We start from the raw sequence: 18,857 nt of genomic DNA on the forward strand, positions 1-18,857 counted from the left end.
AATGAGATGAAAGCGCGTGTAATTCTGCAGCTAATTTAATGGTGGGAAACTGTAGCTGTTTAAGGTTGAGTTGTACATTTTCGATCATTGGTTTACAAAATTACCAAAAGTCTGCAAACCTGAGAGGTTCCGAGTTTCATAAACCTACTTTTCGTTTATTTGCATACATTTTGGCGTATAATGTCTCTTAGAATATTACATTTCTTATATTTTCTCCAATGCTTTACCATTTAGCCACATTTTTGACACAAAAGGTCGCAATATTTGTCGAGACACCTAACACTCGGAAACAACTTTGATTTTCGATGATTAATTTGTTTAAAATTTGAAATGTAAAATTTTGCTATAACAGCAGCAATATATGACCTACTTAATAGAATAATACGCCTAAATTTATGCAATACCATTCCATGCACACTTTCAAGGAGTTTTAAGCTGTCGTTTAAGCTTCACTACCACCATACGAGACATGCGAACAACGCTGCTGCCCAGTCATCTTTGCCTGATTTGCCGCAATTTGCAATTATGAAGTATTAATCAGAGGCCATTTCGAGGGACAGGCAAAACACCTTCCATAAAAGATTTATCCAGCGTTTCATCTTGCCGTAGTGCAACAGCAAAACACTACCATCTGTGCCGTACCGAGTTTGCGTTGTGTGCACACTAATCAAGCATACCTAATCAGGTAAGGGGAAACCGAGCAATCAAGCAGACCATACAGCCGTCGTCTCAGGCGTGGCGTCACTCTCAACTGCCTATGACGATACCCTGCGACAGCACTGGACAATTTGTACGCCAACGACATAATTGAATGCGTCGCATCGGCTCTCAACCCCGAGCCGTCGGTTTACGCGAGCAAAGAGGCTGATCCTGGCCCCTGATGGTACACAACAGCTGCACGGTAAACACACCGTTGTACACGGCATTTGTCACTGTGCGGCTGCACTAAATCTCCGGCTTTGCTTTCACTCTTGTGGTTAAATGGATGTGAGTAGCGTTTTGTCGCCAACAAAAAAAAAAAATACCCCGCTCACAATGCTCTATCTCGAAACTTTCGTACCAAGAGTGCGATGATCATGTTTTCTCGAGCCAGCAGCGATGGAAATGGCCGGGGCTAAACATTGTACCGAAATTATTAGAACCGTACTACGGGGATGCCGAATTTGCGCAAAGACATGCCGGTGTTTTTGGGTATGGTTCTTGCTGTCTATTTTTTTGTTGCTGTTGTCCTCTTTACCTTCCCCGTACACCCGATCAATATTTGCCATTCGGTGGCATCTCGCATACTAATCCGATTACGGGTATCTTGTATGAGTTGAGCTGCACGGAGGCAGATACGTACGCGCTGCCGTTTGCTCTGCCGTGTACAAATTGAGGGACGGGTTTCTCCTGGAAATGGATTCCTCATTTGGATATTGGGCTTATACCCGAGCCCGTGGTGGAGGCTCGTCCCAGCAGGCTTAAGGTTGCGCAACCATTCGCATATTCGGATATGAGGGCTCAGTTTGATGGAAAAAGTGTTTCATCACTTCATAGCCGTGTAAGTGTTGTGCGTATGGAATCAACGTGTTCCTAGTATGGGAAGAGAAAGATTTATGGCGATAAAAAATAATCATGCGATTGTTTACCTTGGCAAGCAGATTATATATACAGCAAAAATGGGACTGATGGTTACGAAAACAAGCCGGTGAATTACGTTTGAATTTCAACTGGATAAAGCAAATTCAAGGATGTGTTGAAATTTTGTTTTATTTATTTATTTTTGTTTTACATTTTGTTTCCATTTGGATTCAGGCTCTGTTTGAGTTAATGATCTCAGTATTCCATTTATCAAACATGAGCTAAATTCTACTTAAAAATGCCGGCCACACTCATTCACAAACCGTACCTTATACTCTCCTGTACTCTCATAATATCGCTTATCTAATTTACTGTTATCATCATGCCGCCAACGCATCACCATCACCGCACACAAGTGTCGAGCGCTGTAGCCGCTCGGCTGTTATCTCATTTACACCCATAAACTAACAAATCAGTCCTCATCAAAGTTCTCAGCTACCACGAAGGTACGGCGGCTTGCTCGTGGTCCCGGTCCGTGCACGAGCGCCAACCGTCGAAGCGCCAGGGCCACACCGATACCGGACGACCGCGTCTCGTCTCGTATGTGAGCTTACCGTACGCCAATTGATACTCTCGAGCCGCTGTTAAGTGAGTGCCAGCCGATCCGGGCCGCACTCTGGCTGTACTCGCCGGGGTCCCAGGATGCTAGCCGTGGAAAAACAGCTCACGGCATTCGAGACCAGCCCAGAGGGTTGACATTAACGAGCGGTTTAGATTTTAAACGATTATGCTGTCAGTCCAATGGAGGGTGCGGGCAGACAAGTGGCTCGAGCAGATGGAAGGTTAAATCCCTATCTACTTCGATGTCGGTGCTAGCATCGATCGGGTGCCAGGTTTGTTAGTCAAGCGATAAGAGTCGTTTGCAGAGGGATGTTGTAGGCAAATAATTGGTCTCGTACTGCTGTAGCCTCATTGACGGATTTAGACAGTAGTGTCGTGTAAATGGTGTATGTGAGAAGGAATTTAAATTACACTTTTTAAAAATATGAACACGCAAAATGACATAAACTGTTTCACTCACATATTCCTGTAGCTAGACGCCTAAAGGTATGCAATTTGATCGTTTTAATCGCTTTATAAATTATGTCAAATGCACAGATTACCCCATCGTGGCCTTAATTAGCGCCTAAATGTATGCAAAAATAGTTTTTTTGCTAGTTTTGTGTGAAATTTCAGAAATTCTTATGAAATAATGTTGAAAAAAGGCACTAGCATTATGTTGCTACAAAATTATTCAAAACAATAATATCTCCACTACTTAGTGGAACTTATTCAAAGTAACGAACAGTGTAGAGTCAAAAATGCAATTACTTATTGTAATCTTTGTATACTATTTCTAACAAACCTGTTTTTACCAGCCAACGAATACGTTTATGTATCAAACTTATTCTACAATATGATAACGTAATGAATATAAAAGGCTCGAAAACTGCATACTTTCAGGCGTTCACCAAAGGCCACTAAGGCATACAATTATGGCGTAAAAAAGCGCAATCTCTTTTAACCTAAATTTATTCCCATTACAAGCCTCTTTGCGTGAGTCATAACATTGAGGCGAAAGTAAATTCAATTTTGATGTTAAAATTAAATATACCTAAGCCTACGACGGCCTTGCTCCCCTTTTCTATCTTTGTCCAATGCAAAGAAAGCTCATGTACGTTAATTAATTTCCCCTTCCATTTCTCGCTCACTTTTTCATTCTTATTCTAACTCTCTTTCGCTCCCTCACTATTTCTGTCTCTCCTTCTATTTCCCTCTTTCACTTGATACTTTTAATGACTCCACAGGAACTGTGTTACTATTATGCAGGGGGTTTTTTACGCGTCTCTCGCGCCACCCCAAAGTGCAACCGCATATCTGCGAACTGCCAGGCAGCCTGGCATGTCGACTACCTCGTGCTAAAGCAAATATTCACTTGCGTGGCATAGGATTGACTGTGGACACGAAAGTGCTTGGCTGTGTTCGTTGGACGTACAGGGAAAAGAAACGGGAAACGGGCAGAATGTGCAACTGCAAGACAATGCAGAATTAAACTCACATGCGCCCGAGCTTACATTATCATTATGCTAATGGTAATGTCAGTATGGGTGAATGTGGTAGTTCTCTATGTTTTTTTTTTGTTTTATGCTCTGTCACAAGACAGTCCATTGTGCAATCAAACTCATTGTCTGCGCGAGATGGAAGTTCCTATTTTAAACGAAACGAAGAAATGGTAGTCACATCGCTAGCAGTGAAGATAGAGGACGTTTGTTTTGCTTTCAAAATTGTAAAATAATCTTCAATAAGCGCTACAAAAACAGAGTACTTTTTTATAAATCTAATGAAATAACCGGATAAGTAAGTAAGTAAGTAATCAAATAACATTTTTGTTTACAAGCTTTTTGATGACAATCAACTAAGAAAAGCATAAATTACCTATAAATACCATTTATTTACTTTCAGATCTAATGCGGCAACCAATCCAATCTAGCGTCATGTTGTAAATCACACAGTAACAGTAAAATCCTACCATTTTGTCTCCATCCATTACGCCAATTAAGCGTCGTATCGGGCGGTGGCACAATAAATTACTGGCAATCGTTTTACGTTCAATTAATAATCCCTGCACTGCAATGGCAGTGCATCGTTCTCCGCTTTACGATCGGAGATTTGCAAACATTGCAATTCTGCAGCGACCTTCTTTACTGCACATTCCATCGCATTCGATTCCAGCCACACCCATTCCCCCCTGGCCAAACCGTACCATTTGTTTGTCAATGTGTCGCAATCGATCACTCGAAACGGTGGTAAACGAGCCAGAAACGGTACGTTTATGATCCAATAAATAGGTGCATCCTTCCGAGGTGTGTGTGTGTGTCCAACCCGGCTTACGATCCAACCGTTCCAACGGTGACACTAATCGGATCACGTTCCTTTTTTCTCTATTCTCCTATTTTTGTCTATTTTTCGGATTCGTTCCGTCGGGGAAGATTGGTTTGTTTGTTTGCTGGATGGAAGATTGCCCTTGCCTGGCAAAAAAAACAGAAACAGTACTGAAATGGATGCAAACGATTGTGAACAATTTAGCGCACACTCACCGACACCCATGCACGGGTGGCATCGTGCCAATGTGGTTGCTCTGCATAGACCCTGCTAAAGGTGAAACTCTATCATACAGCGCATGAATTTGTGTCCTTTTGCCTATTGCAAGCCGTCCCTTTGCAGTGCTGTCCGTACACAAACACAGCGAACTTGATCGTGTGTGTCTCGATTTTCATCCTATGCGTGTGTCTGTATATGTACATATTGTTTTTTTTTTATGTTCAAGGTCTAACTCATCGTCATGTATGTTACCATACTCCAAACATGACAATGGCCTATTGTTGGCGGCATGTGAAGGAAAGAAGCCACCGATGTTTACTGATGCTATTTGCACTCAAATAGCAAACGCACCATAACTCATCAGCACCGCTGATGAGCGTTAGATTGCAGACGATCGAACCACTTCCGGCGCTGAACACATTTCCTTTTCCCTTGCCCAATCACATTGTTTAAATTAGAATGATTGGAAGTGCCTGATGGGAGGGAAGGCCAGGACAAGACGCATAAAATTTGTCTCTATAAGGAAGGTCAATATTGACACTGGCAGATGGGATGTTTGTGTGGTGTGTTCACTTGCCTGTGAGAAAAAGTGTGTGTCACCGTTTTGCTTTAACAATGGCGTTGGATGCCGGAACGCTTCCGTTTGCTGCCGATTTAGTGTTTAAATTTTTGATACCACCCTTTCAACGCGGGGCTTTCAACGAAATGCAAAAATGATGAGCTGCTTCGTGCAATGAAGACAACGCATCACCGACAACGAATGGCCGGCTGCATCAATCCCTGCCAGCTGCACGTCACGTCGTACCAAATGGTATGGTTCTTTTCCGCCCGACCGGACCGACAGTGTGGGACGGCCGGTTGCCGGAAGTTTGCCGCTGCTGCTGTCCATTTCAGCTCACTGCACCAGTGTTGTGAAGCAGCTGTTGTAGAAGCGGCAGCTTTTTCACATAATGTGCAACGAAACTATGCACCCGTCGTCCATCGTAGGGCTCGGTAAGCTTGCACTGCCAAACAATTGTATAAAATACGACAGATGGGATGACCCTTCTGTCGGGGTCTGGCCGTATATTTGTATTTGCTTATGGGTGGAAAAGTTTTGTGGACAAGGCACTGGTGACGCTTGCGAATGGACGTTGTTGGATAGATAACATGCAAGTGAATAATATATTGTACTTTAAGCGAGAAACATTTGAGACAAGAGCCAGGACCAGGAGAAAATGCTCTGTGGTGAAAGTTACAGTGCAGAAATCATTAAAATCTGTATGAAACTTAAAGCATTCAATATTAGTTTACATTTTCATTCGAGTAAGCTTTAAAGAAAAATTAAATAGCATCTATTTTTATTGATAAATTTTGAATACAACATAAACCAATTAAAATTATACGCACATATCATCGAAAGTTCTATAGCGCCTAAAATTATGCAAATGAACGTTCAATTTCTATCGTAGAGGCTGCTTAGTAATCAGGACAAGCGTGAAAGCAAACCAATTGCATATTTAAAGGCGCTGTTAGAAGCCAATTCTCTGAAACGTTAGTGGACAGTGTTTTTGTTCTCTGTTTCGATTCATTCGTCGTTTTGGGGGAGGGGAAGGAAGATAAAACAATGATAATGACACATTGTTCACTTCATCTTTCGTGTAAAGCAGTGTTTGATATTTTCTTTTACTAACTTTTTGCCACAATTTCTTCATGAGCCTATGCATTTTCTAAAAACTATGGGAATTTCAAAATGTTAAACCATTTGTAATACACCAATAAAAAAAAGGCTTTAAGTAACGACTTTTATACTTAAACACTTAAATTAAAATACAGCACAGTCCATTTCGTTCTACGCATTATGATATACAATGAGCAGGCTAATAATACCGCAAATGATCGCCATTGCAACAGAGTGCAGAAATACGTACACAGTCACGCAAAAAGCCCTTAACATGGTTTCCACTTTTTGTCCCAGCCCACTCATCGGCACACACGATCCACTCAATCATCTGTGCACGGGAAATGACATAATTAAGGCCTGCACGCGCTCCGGTTCCGTATCGCTCATCAATTTTGCGGGCGATGCATCATATTACGCCACTGAAAGTTCGTTTCATTATTGCTGTACTACTGGAGCACGGTTCCCGGCAATCATTAGCTCGAGCAAACACACACACGCACACACTTACAGAGAAACGTTAAAACACACCGCTCGTCGAAGCGCGATGTGAGCCGGAGATGTCCTCAGCCTGCCTGCCTTGCATAATTATTTCATTAATCATGTACCTAAATTGGCCCGCTTTTCTTCTCCCGGTGTGATCCCGGGGGACGTATCGCTATCAGCCCGATACGACTGTCGATAATCCACCTAAATTGGCACTTTTCCCCCTTTGCTCTCTGTGCGTTCGATGTCACCAGCCGCATGGTTTCGTTGGTTCACAGCGGTCGTGGTGTGTTCCTAGGGTACGCAGGGGTTCGCTGATTAGTCAAGCATTTACACTCGAACGAGAATGAGCGAGTGGAAAGGATAAATCGCAACCGAACATGGAGCTTTTTCCCTGTGAACCACCGGGCGTCTCCACCACCACGGTGACATCTACCGGGCGTCTCCATTAGCAACGTTGCCCGCGACCATGCTTTGATGCTGGATTGGACACAGTCGACATTCCGTTTTGCGGTCACACACGCTCGTGAACTTGTTCGACGCAGCCGGGTACGATTGCGGTAGACACATCGACGACAGTACCGGGTAGTGTACGGCATTACCGCTCAACTGTTACTGCTACTGGCTGGTGGTTTAAATTTACAATTGCGGTGAAAGCTAGACGTCACCGGGGTTCCAACCTCGAATTTTACGTCCCGTCCCGGCACTCCACTGTTACATCTTGCGTCATCCCGATACCTTTGGCTTTTGACTCCCGATGGGTTCTGGTTTCGGGTTGCCTTATGCCCCTCCCTATGACCAGCAAATAAATCATTCATTTGCAGCCCGGCATCCCTTGGGGAGATGGCACTGGGACACATTCTGCTGAGTGTCTCGAACCTCCGAGCGAAAAGGTGGTATGCTGAGAGGGAGTTTTTTTTTTTTGGTCACTGCTTCCTCGGTACGAGACAACGACAGTGCCCAATCAACCGATAGGCCGTAAGCGTTTGCACAGCACACAACAATCCATTTCCTCGTTCTCGCAGCGGCACAGGATTGCCTGCCACAGCCGACCGTTGCCGTTGTTCGAAATAGTTCAAGCCGTTTTGCTCATCATTTGCTACATGCTTGGGTACGGTGAAAGAGACACACAGTCAAGGGCAAGGGCACTGGGCTGCCTGCACACTCGTACCAATCGTACAACCGTCTGCCAATCGGCAGGGGTGGATGGCGTAGAAAAACTGGGCCACCGTTGACAGGGACCTGAAAAGAGAGAGAGAGAGCACGAGAGAGGCACAGCAAGATGAGAAAGGAAATGGAGACACGAACCATTGTATTGCCGGCTGACATTGTTCGGATAGTTCGGAAGGCGAATGGAAACGGCGAAGACTCACGACAGGAAGCACGTGAGCTGTGCCGTGGTGAGGCTTCGCGCTATTGTGTACGGCATGCACAGCATGGAGCAAGGGAATTTATCCGGACATGGATTTTGAGCATAAATCAAAATTGAATCTTTGTCCCGGCGAGTGGGTTGGAACGTGGCAGATCTTGACAGGAGACTGGGCCTCAAGGACATTGATTTGGACGGGGGGAAAGAATGGCGTAACAATGGGGTTTTTTTTTTATAAGATCTAATGCTTCTGAAGTTTGGGAGTTTATGTTTTGTATATTTTTCATATTTTTTTTGTACGCAAGACATTGATTTGTTCAAGCAAACAGTAGAATATCAACCATAGCATGGTTTTGTAAAGCGCCTGAAGGTATGCAACAGTATTATAATCTCTTTCAATGTTGATTTGAAGCCATTTGAATTTAAATATGAAATATCATGAAAATAATTATGAAAAATAATGAAAATATCATAAATAATAACATTAAATTTATCTGTTCAAACAAGACTTTATTTCCTTCATAACACCGTTCAACCATTGATTTTCTAAATGATAATTTAGAAGCTTAAAAAGTCATTTCAATTATGTTGTTCGATAAAAGAACAAAGATTACTTTTTAAAATATATCAACCTCATACTTTCCAAATGTTTTTACCAAGTCTCAGGAGATACAAATGGAGTGAAAAGCATTGAAATATTGCGCACACGCACAACAAACGATTAATCTCTTTTTGAGATTAAATTCCTTTTGCTTTTAATTACAAATAACTGAAACGCATTCAGCGCAACCTCCCACAGCGCAAGTTGAAAAAGTCGCACAAAACCTCTTTCAAACGCGAAATTATTTCATCTGCAACACTATAAAACTAAAAACAAAAGCACGAATCATCCAAACGCATTCATCACAGCAAATTACGGCAAAGTAATTACTCACGAGCCACACCGGTCGGTCGCAATCGCAGTCCCAGTTGCTGCCAAACAAAAGATCACCTTTCCGTCCCACTGCACCCATCCACGGCTGTGCCCATGACGTTCGGTCCCGCTCTATTTTGCTCTATGCTCTTGCTGTTTCTTTCTCTCGTCGCAAAGTGATTTTTAATTATTTCGCAAGTGCCTAATTTTCCACTCCAGCTGACGGAGCAACGGTCGGGAATACGAGAAGCATCGAAGCTCGCAAGCGAAAACAATTTACATCTGGTCGGGCCCGCCCGCGCCGGTGGCACGTTCTGCGAGCGGAAAGATAATTAAATGAAAGCTGCGGACAGTGAATGGATATTCGCAGGCGGGCAAAGCATCTTTGCAGCCCCCCGCGCTGGTGCCGTGCGCGACGTGAGCTGCAAAGATGCTTCGGCTATTGGGCTCATCGTTGTGCACTTTTGACTTTGCTTAAGCCCTGTGTGCCCCTTCTTGCAGGGAGCGGCGCTTTATCGTTTCTTTATACACCACAAACGCGCCGCAAAAAAAGGGTTCACTCGGGGGACTAAGAAAGCTGGCAGAAAGATACACGGGCAAACGGAGGTACGTGCTGGTGGGCGGCTAGCGTAAGCCCTCACGAAAGGGACGTGCACTGTTTGGGTGATAACCCCTTTCTACCATCAGGCTCAGTGTCTGTGCAGGGCGAAAGGAACAATCTTACACGTCTTTTACCTTGAAATTTCCATCCATCATTCGAATGGAGCGAGTGAGACAGAGCAGCAAGCAAAAAAAAACTGCCTCCAAAAGGTTCAAATGAAGGTCGTGTCATGTGTCACCGAAAGCGAGGCAAAAAAAAGTTGAATAAATAAAAACCAGAAATACTTTCTCTTCCTTTCCTCGTCATTATGGGGGGATAAAAATATGCACTGAAAACGTCGAGCATGAACGCCTTCGGTAACGTTGTATAATGATATCATTACGGCGGTCGCATGATGTGTCCGTAGCATTAGCTCGATCCGCGGGATTTAACTTCCTGTTCGAGGTAGAAGCATGGGCAACATATTTATGCACAATGTAATTTCTCTGGCTCCCACACTGTTACAAAAGAGTCCTCCGGAGTGCCGGTGAAAGTAACTCGCCCGGAAGCGATTAAAGTGGTTGCGCGTGGGTTCACTTCAGTGTGTTGAAATGTAATAACTCTTTATTTGCAGTAATGTGGGTAGAGCCGGGAAAGAGTTTGAAAGGATGAGAGAAAGAGAAAATTGAAGATAAGAAATGAAAAATATCAAGCTATCGGTATCAAATTACGAATGATCCAGATGGATTGATACTGGTTCATTTCACTGGTTGATTTTTTTTAAGTTAATCTGGAAAGTGTTCGTTGATTTATTATATTTTACTTGAGAAACAATCTTTTTTACATTTAATATGACTATTTATAAAAATAATCCTACAAATATGTGTAATAAGTAATGTTAAAGATATTGCGTTTAGCATTTTGCATACATCTAGGAATTTCTATTGAGAAATTCTCGCAAATTGAGCCTGTACATTATGCAATTTGCATTACACAAACTCTCTTGAAAGCCTTTTATTAAACATTTTTAACAAAGTTGATCTCATTATGTCCCTCGTTCGGCTCGTAAAATAGCACGAAACAGAATGTGAAGTGTATCCCTTCGTTATTTAGCAACAAGCAAAAAAGCCTGGAAAAAGTTTCGGACAACTTGGCCCAAAAAACAAAACAAAACCACATCCACCAAAATATTGCCCCTAAAAGCACCTGACACGTGCGACATTTATTGAATTTTATGACAACCTTGCCACTCCTCCATCATTCTGCGCTCATCTTCATCCCAATCGGTTTCCCACTAACGTGGTTAGTCGTTCGTGCTGTGGACTGTTATCAAAACGCGATTAGCCAAGCAAACCTTTAATCGTTACTTTTTTTATTGCTCCAAATTTGTATCATCCCTTCTCAGGTTGAACCTTCATTTATCTGTTTTCTCGGTTTTCTACGTTTTGTGGTGGTGTTATCTCTGCCCCTGTTTGACCCACTACATTCGCTCCATCCAGCTTCATGTTCGCTTTCTCCCGGCAGCGTATCAATTTCCCTTCACACGCGTCCCTTTTTTAACCTTTTCTCGGTGTGTTCATCTTTCTCTTCCTTTTTTGTTTGTTCACAGGCCTTTGGAGGATGTCACGCCATCCGAACTACTTCGGCGAGATCGTTATCTGGTGGGGCATCTTCGTAATTTCGCTGAACGTCATCGAGGGCATCGAATGGGTCGCTATCCTGTCGCCGATCTTTACGACCCTTATCATCCTCTTCCTGTCCGGCATCCCGGTCCGGGAGCGGTCGGCGGACGAGAAGTACCGGGAGTAAGTATTGTGACATCTTAACAGATAACGCACACATACGCACATTCCGAGAAACAAATTCGTTTTTATCAAAAATGGAGCTTGAAACCAGTTCAAAACATAATAGCATCAAACCAACACGAAGAGCAATAAAGGGATGTCCAAAATATTGGCGGAGAGGGAGCGAAGGTTTGACCGGGGCGTTGATTCTTTCGCAAAATGGTGTCCCACTCCCGTTGGTGGCAATGTTTGCTGTTGGCGTCAGCTTGTCTGGTGCGTTAATTTAACGTTCCCTTGTCCATTTTCCCCGGGGCGACCGGGTCTTGCGAGAGCATTGCTGTACACTGATTGTGAGTGACAAGCGATTTATGTTTTTCCAAGATTGTCGTAAATATTTTCCCGGGTCGCCGGGTGACAAAGACATAATCTTTCAATTAATTGTATTTGCTTTCGAACACTCAAACCTAAGGTGAAAAATCGAGGCTTTTTTATGTCTGTTCCCTTACCCTCTGAAGAGTCTGTTTACGTAAGGCATAAGATTAATGCAGGATGAGTGGAGCCAGTGGAAAACCGTGAATCGTGAGCACAAATATAAACACTTCTGGGAACATTCGTCCATGAAACTCCACGCTCCAACATTGTGAAATAATTCCACCTAAAATGAGCAGTTCCTGGGAAAAGGAAATCAATTTCATATTGCTGCAGGAAACCAAACGATATCAGCAAAAAATAGACAACGATAATAGAAAGTAAAATGAACGAGACGCATAAGCATAACAACTCGATTGACAAAGGCACACGCCCGCTTCCAGCTGGATCCAGAAAGCCCCGGGAAACAAATGCAAAACAAACGCAAACGGCGCAAATCTTTAGCAAGAGTGAAGCGTGCTCGTTTTATTTTTTGCTTGCTGTGAACTAGCTTTATTCAACCAGAACGGAAGGCACTCTCATTGCGTGCCTAGCACCAATCGAACGATAACTACTTTCGCCCGAGTAGAAAGGAAAAGAGCAAGTCCTGTGGTCACGCTAAGAAAGTGGGAATGGAGTTTTTGGGTTGTTGTTTCTCCTGCCGAGCAATGATTGTACGTACGCCTTCAACCTTCAAATAATTTGGGTGTGTGAAGGGGAGGTTGGACTAGTGAAGCTTTTTGGTCACGTAAGCAAACGTGATAAACACCCGAAACGAGCGAGACGTCGGCATGCATTGTGGGTGGGGAATTGGATTCCGCTTTTTGGTCGATTTATGGCCACGATTACGCTACACGATGGATCTGTTATGCCCCGCTGTGTTATGAAGGGAAGCAAATTGGTAGCGTTTAAGATTAAAATGATTGGTTTATTTATTGCCGAGAGCTCGGAGTCGGTCCGATGGTGGTGATGACTACGATGCATTGCTTGGTGAAAGTTATGGATGTTTGATTGCTTGCAGTAACATCTGTTACAGGTTGTGGAGGTGATCGGAGAATTTTAGTTTTTGTATAGTTTGCTCATTTCTTCGTCCACACATTCAGCGGGCAACGATGTGTCATTTTATGGTAGCATTTTCTTTATTGTTTGACAATCTGTGTGTGCGTATTCACAGTATGTTCCCTTTCTTCTAATTGGTAATCAATTATTGGTCATGGTACACGCGTCATTAACCATACATACCCACATTAATTTGTGGTTTTCATTGGAAGGTGATTCATCTAAGAAGTAGGTAATGAACCATAGTGATGTGCGCAATGAGTCATACGTAAAGAACGATTGTGATGTGCGTAATGAGTCAGAAGAAGGGTTAAATAAACAAGGACTCATTTTAAGCTCATTTGTGGCATAATTCTTTAAGAGACTCGGTCACTTTTTTTCGTTTGAAAGTTCAAGTAAATGTAGTGTTGCAAAATGCAATGAGCATCACGAGATTTTCACCAACGAAAACGATGAACATATCCGTGGTAGCTTGATGCTCACTGTGCGTCATGTCTTAATAAAAGTGCGTCATGACATGCCGAACGCGACATGCGAATTTTTGATTCCAATACGGTAGTCTGACTGACAAACTTAGCTTAATGCCGGCGCAAGCATAATCATGATTTTTTTCTGCCTGTGAACAGTGCTGCCTAATGCCACTGTTTCAATCATCATCACTCATGACTGAAACGAAGGTCAAATCAGCTTACGTACACAACTGGGATGATCAGTTACGAGACTCAAACAGTTGGAGGATCAATCACATGCTTAGTGACATTTTGATTAGCACCCAACTCTTGGTCACTCACTTGGTCACGACATTTTCGTCGGCAATAATCACGACATTCTTGCAATATACTTGGCGTGTGGGCTCTAGCAACAAAATAAGCATGCTTTCTCCCTCTGTCCGTTTTGATTATCTGACGGGTCAAGCAGAGCGAGAAAACATGCTCATTATGTTTCTTTGAACCACTCGCAAGCACCGTACATCTCCCATGACCTTCGTGATGATCACCGACTGAAAATGTCGCGAACCAAGTGACTAACCAAGAGTTGGTAGCACATAATATCACCAAGCATGTGATGGTCGCATCAACTATTTGAGGCTCGCCTCTGATCATTACAGTAGAGCTCGTGACGCTAACATGATTTAGTTTCAGCTGGAATTTGTCATGACTATGTCAGTGACATTTTGCAAAACTGATCACAGTAAAAAAAAGTCGACTGACCAAGCGTTGGTCGCAAAAATGTCACGAATCATACAATGATTACACTAATCGTTTTGAGTATCACCTCTGATTATCACAATTGAGTACGTGACGCTGATATGGATTTTGTTTCAGTCAGATTTTTTTATGACATAGACAATGACATTTTGTAATACTGATTACAAGGCTGCTAACTCTTTACGATGACTGCACAGTAAATGTGAGTGTAGATGAGACTAAACTTCATCTTGTTCTATCTCTTAGGTTTAATTCTTTTTGGATCTCGAACGATGTTGAGCATAAGCTTCAATTCGTTTTCGTTTCGAGCTGTTGCTTTAATGTACGCAACAATTATATACTTCCTGAGGTTGCTAGTATTTAGTCAAACTTTGGTAAGCAGCAAGGCAAAAATTAAAGCTGTAATGATGTATGCACTAAGGATTGAATGAGTTAAATCTGGCAACTTGATTCAAACACAAAATTAATCTTTTTTAACGAAGAGAGTGAGTGTTAAAAAGTAGTGAGTAGCTGGTCGGCGTTAAAAATCGCAAATCAGTAGCTAAAAGATTTTTTTATGAATCTCAAAAGAATGATTTTAACATTCAAATTACATTTAAGCACATTTAAAACAGCGAGTATTCTCAAACCTACTTCCCAGCAAGTCCATTTCGATTTCAAAAGATGAATGAAACGAGTTTGTTATGAATAGAATTGAATAGCTCAATTCCAGCTATTTTAAAAGTCAAATATACCCTGCGACACACCCCAAAACGACTTGAGTGAGAAAGACCAAAAATAGCTGTAGAACTAAGCTAGAACAAGATTGAATGCTGGTGGGCAAAGTACGGCTCTACGGCACTACGGCATTGTCTAGATAGCGGCTCTTTAACCTTCATTTAAAGTAATTTAATGTAATTTAAGGCTCTTTCTATTCTTGGTCTATCAGGTTATTTCTTCACGAACTCTACGAACATAGAAATTGGTAAATTTAGGTTAGTCGACTACTGCCGTAGTGGATGATATCTGAAACAGCGAGAAATCATGGTGAAGCTGTTTACATGGAGCTTTAAGCTCAGGAGATCAGTTTAAAGGACATTAAATTAAAATTGAATTGATTTCCAAAACTAGCCAAGAAATTAACTTTACCTTTTCCTGCTCAAATTTAAATTATGTTATTCTCTACTAAATTATAATCCTAATCTCTGTTTTCCAACTCTCCCCCCAATCGCCAACAGCGATCTGGAGTACCGCAAGTACAAGGCGTGCACGTCGCCGCTGATTCCGATCCCGCCCGCAATCTATGCGGAGGTGCCGCGGGCGCTCAAATTCATCCTGTGCTGCGAGTTCCCGCTGTACGATTCGCTCGACAAGCGCCGCAAGGACGAGGGCCCGTTCGCGATGACCACCTCCATATCGGTGGCGCACTCGCACTCGACCCACACCTAGCAATCGGGTGGTATGGCCGCATCCGGACACTACTACCATTCCTACGCCAGTGCGGGAGGAGCCAGCGGTGGTGGGGGAGCAACCGGAGCAGGTGGTAGCACCAGCACTTCCAAGGAGCGCAACTCGATAGGGCGCGTCGCCAGCTACTCCTCCAGCCATCGCAGCGGCGGCAGTGGCGGTCGCAATGAGCGCTCTTCGTCCTCGCAGCAGCAGCAAAACCAACACTACCACCGTACCGTGAGCAGCAACAGTGACTTCGAGGACTCGATCGTCCCGGACCGTATCACGTGCATATCGGGGGCGGCACATCCGCAGCAGCAGCAGCACCATCACTACCATCACCATCACCATCATACGCACCAGCAGCACCACTATCAGCAGTACCACCATCTGCCGCAGCAGCATCTGGAGAATCTGATCGGCGACGGTAGCAACTACGCGTCCGGCTCGGCCCAGATCACCACCATTTTGTGATCGTGCCGGGCTCGGGTATCTTCGGCTTCTTCGGCTTGGCATCGCTGGCAGCACTGCCTCACTGCCTGTGTAGTGGTGATAGGAGCAAGCAACGGCGTCGCCTGCTGAGGTTAACGTTTGTACATACACTTGTTTGCGTATATGAATGGTGTGCGGGTCAAGCAGGCTTTGACAAGCCACGTTCGCTTACTTCGCATTGGTTTGGACGTCCTTGTTCCGTTCCACTTGTTTTAGGTAGGCTCGAGGAGCGATTTAAAAATGGCCGACGGCCTTGTTTTCTGGTGCTTTGCTGTTTGGGTGTTTTGCTGTTTACTGACTGTGTCCTAGTGAGAAGTTCCCGCTAAAGTGCGTTCCGGGTGAAGGATACAATTATAGTTCCCAAAAATCTCGCCAGTTCCTGTTTAGCCGACCGGAAAATCAAGCTAAGTAGTGCTTTAGTCGTAGATTGTGTATCGTTTTTTGGTAACCTCTGTTACAGCATTATTCAATCGCTCGAAGCAATATCTATTGACGGGAATAAAATGGAAGAACCCGTCCTACGAAGGGTACTCTGTTCGTCTAGTACAATGACAACAACAACAAGCTTGCTCAGTGAGCATGAAAAAAAAACTTTCTCGTGATACAGAAGTTTGCGAGCGATTGTTATTTCACTCCACGGTTTGCAGCTTCAAAGGAAAGGCTGTCCCGCGTTGCCTAGCTGCCGCGACTCCTACCGGAGCGCTCGCAGAGATCAAACTTTTTCCAATCTCGGGTTGCACTGTACCGGGAAAAAAACCCCGATGCCAGTGAACTAACGAACCGACCATACAGACACACACACACTACTCGAACGTTGAAAGTGTGATCTTTAACCGCGTTTGAAGTTTGTCCTCCCGGGTGTGATGCGCACTGCCATTAGCCAGTTGCCTTGCGTGAATAGAAACCTGATTTCTTCGGTCGGTTGGTCGGTGCCACTTGGGCGGATGATGGTTTTGTTGCCGTTTGAAAGTCGTCGTATCCAATGCTTCCATTCCCTGGTATTGAATCTTGTCTATCATTGAATCCTGCCACCGTTTCGATTGAACTTGTGTGAGTGTGTCTGTCTCTGTGTGTGTGTCACTTTTGTGTTCCCTTTTCAAAAAAGATCCTGAGGGGAAAAAATCGGTAAATGCAATACCCTTGTTAACGTTCTCTAATATAAAACTAACGAGCATTTTTTGGCCGGGCGAGTGCTCTTGATCCTTTCGTATCACTGTCCCATTCCTTGACACACTAACGAAGGAATAAAAACACACACATACACGTACATTCAAGCATACCTAACAGCCGCATGTGATTCTCAAGCGCCTAAGCCTTTCGTTGCCGGTATGCGGATGTGTTTATCAGGGAAAAAAAAGTGCTCCGAAAGGTTGGAAAGACAAGAGATACAAAACTTGAAATGCCGCACCCAACACGCTTACGGGCAACACGGATCGAAAGCACACGAAAACGCGCGTTAACAAAATTAGTTTGCCGTAGGAAAAACACTCACAAAAAAAACTAAACAATACGAAATCAAAACCAACGTTCCATGAGCTAAATGTTCCAAGGTAGAATCACGCAGTATGCATTCGTAACAGAAACCGGAAGGAGAAAACAAACAAACAAACAAATAAATCAACAGTGTGCTTAGCAGTGCGAAGAGATTTCAAAACGTAAGCTAACAAGAGCATGAGAAAGTAAGCAAAACGAAGGCTCATGAGTGCAAAGCAAGGAAACTTACTGTTTATCAGTGGAATGAGATAAAAAATAACGGAATTTGTATTATCTAAGAGAAGCTTGTCAAGTCAGAGAAACAAAAAAGAAAATGAAAAATGAAACAGAAAAGACAAAATTTAACCAAATTTGAGCTCGTAGTGTTCTAGTCTTAGAAAACAACATACAAACAAAAAACAAAAAAATAAATAAAACAAGCATAACGATTAATAGGACAATTGAATCGATCCAAGTGGAGGAACATAACAAAGTGAAAAAAAAAAACATATAAGAAAAGCGTTAACCTTCTACAAAACAAAAAAAGAATCTATACACCCTTTTTCACTCTCGTTACTACCACTAAAGTATAGAACAGCCGGCGTATCAAACACCAAACCTAAATACGCTTGGTTCGGTTAGGATCTTTTTGCGGAACATCCGTAACGTATGTCCGATTTTTCACCAAATTTTAAGAAAATAACAATAAATCAAGCACACCTCGTGACACCTTTTGTAGTGAAACAATCTCTATTCTACTAACCTCATGCTATCCTATCTCTTTTTACTACGAAACAGAACAAAACAAACCTTCGACATTTACTCTTATGCTCTTCTATCTCATCCTCTCTATATCCTTACATGTAAGTGTTAGTAGAAAGAAAAGGAAGACACAAAGGTACTCTCCTAGCACTAACACTGGGCAACTAGCAGAGTATTCGGGCAACTTATAACTAAAGCACGCTCTATACGCTGTAAGCAAATTGCTGTCTGATTGTTATGGATATTTCCATACCGTTGGATGGGTAGCATTTGCCTGAAAAGCATACAAACAAAAGAAAAAAGTATATATCTAAAAAAATATAGAAGGAAAAAAAATACAAAACTTGTAGAACAGAAAATTGAAGAAAAAACTAAACCAAACTCAACCCCTATCTAAAGAAATCCTTATCGAATTTGGACGTGTTCAGAAAACAAACCTTCAAAACAACAACACAATGTAGTGAGACATTTCCAAAGACTTAGACAGCAACAGTTAGGTAGTGATCGATTTTCATTTCCAGTGTTTTGTACTAC

At 42.9% G+C, this 18,857-nt stretch overlaps 1 protein-coding gene across 3 annotated transcripts in view; it reads left to right on the forward strand.

Moving 5' to 3' along the window:
- LOC120908886 overlaps positions 1-15,626 on the forward strand; it is a 50,426-nt gene extending 34,800 nt beyond the window's left edge. For all 3 annotated transcript variants that reach the window (XM_040320361.1, XM_040320362.1, XM_040320363.1), the window contains exons 5-6: positions 11,319-11,514; positions 15,386-15,626. In XM_040320361.1, coding sequence (XP_040176295.1) covers positions 11,319-11,514; positions 15,386-15,596 — 407 coding nt within the window. In that variant the 3' untranslated portion in view covers positions 15,597-15,626. The remainder of the gene's footprint in view (positions 1-11,318; positions 11,515-15,385) is intronic.
- The last annotated feature ends 3,231 nt before the right edge of the window (positions 15,627-18,857 follow it).

This window comes from Anopheles arabiensis, chromosome 2, assembly GCF_016920715.1.
Source record: "Anopheles arabiensis isolate DONGOLA chromosome 2, AaraD3, whole genome shotgun sequence".
Classification (NCBI taxonomy): domain Eukaryota; kingdom Metazoa; phylum Arthropoda; class Insecta; order Diptera; family Culicidae; genus Anopheles; species Anopheles arabiensis.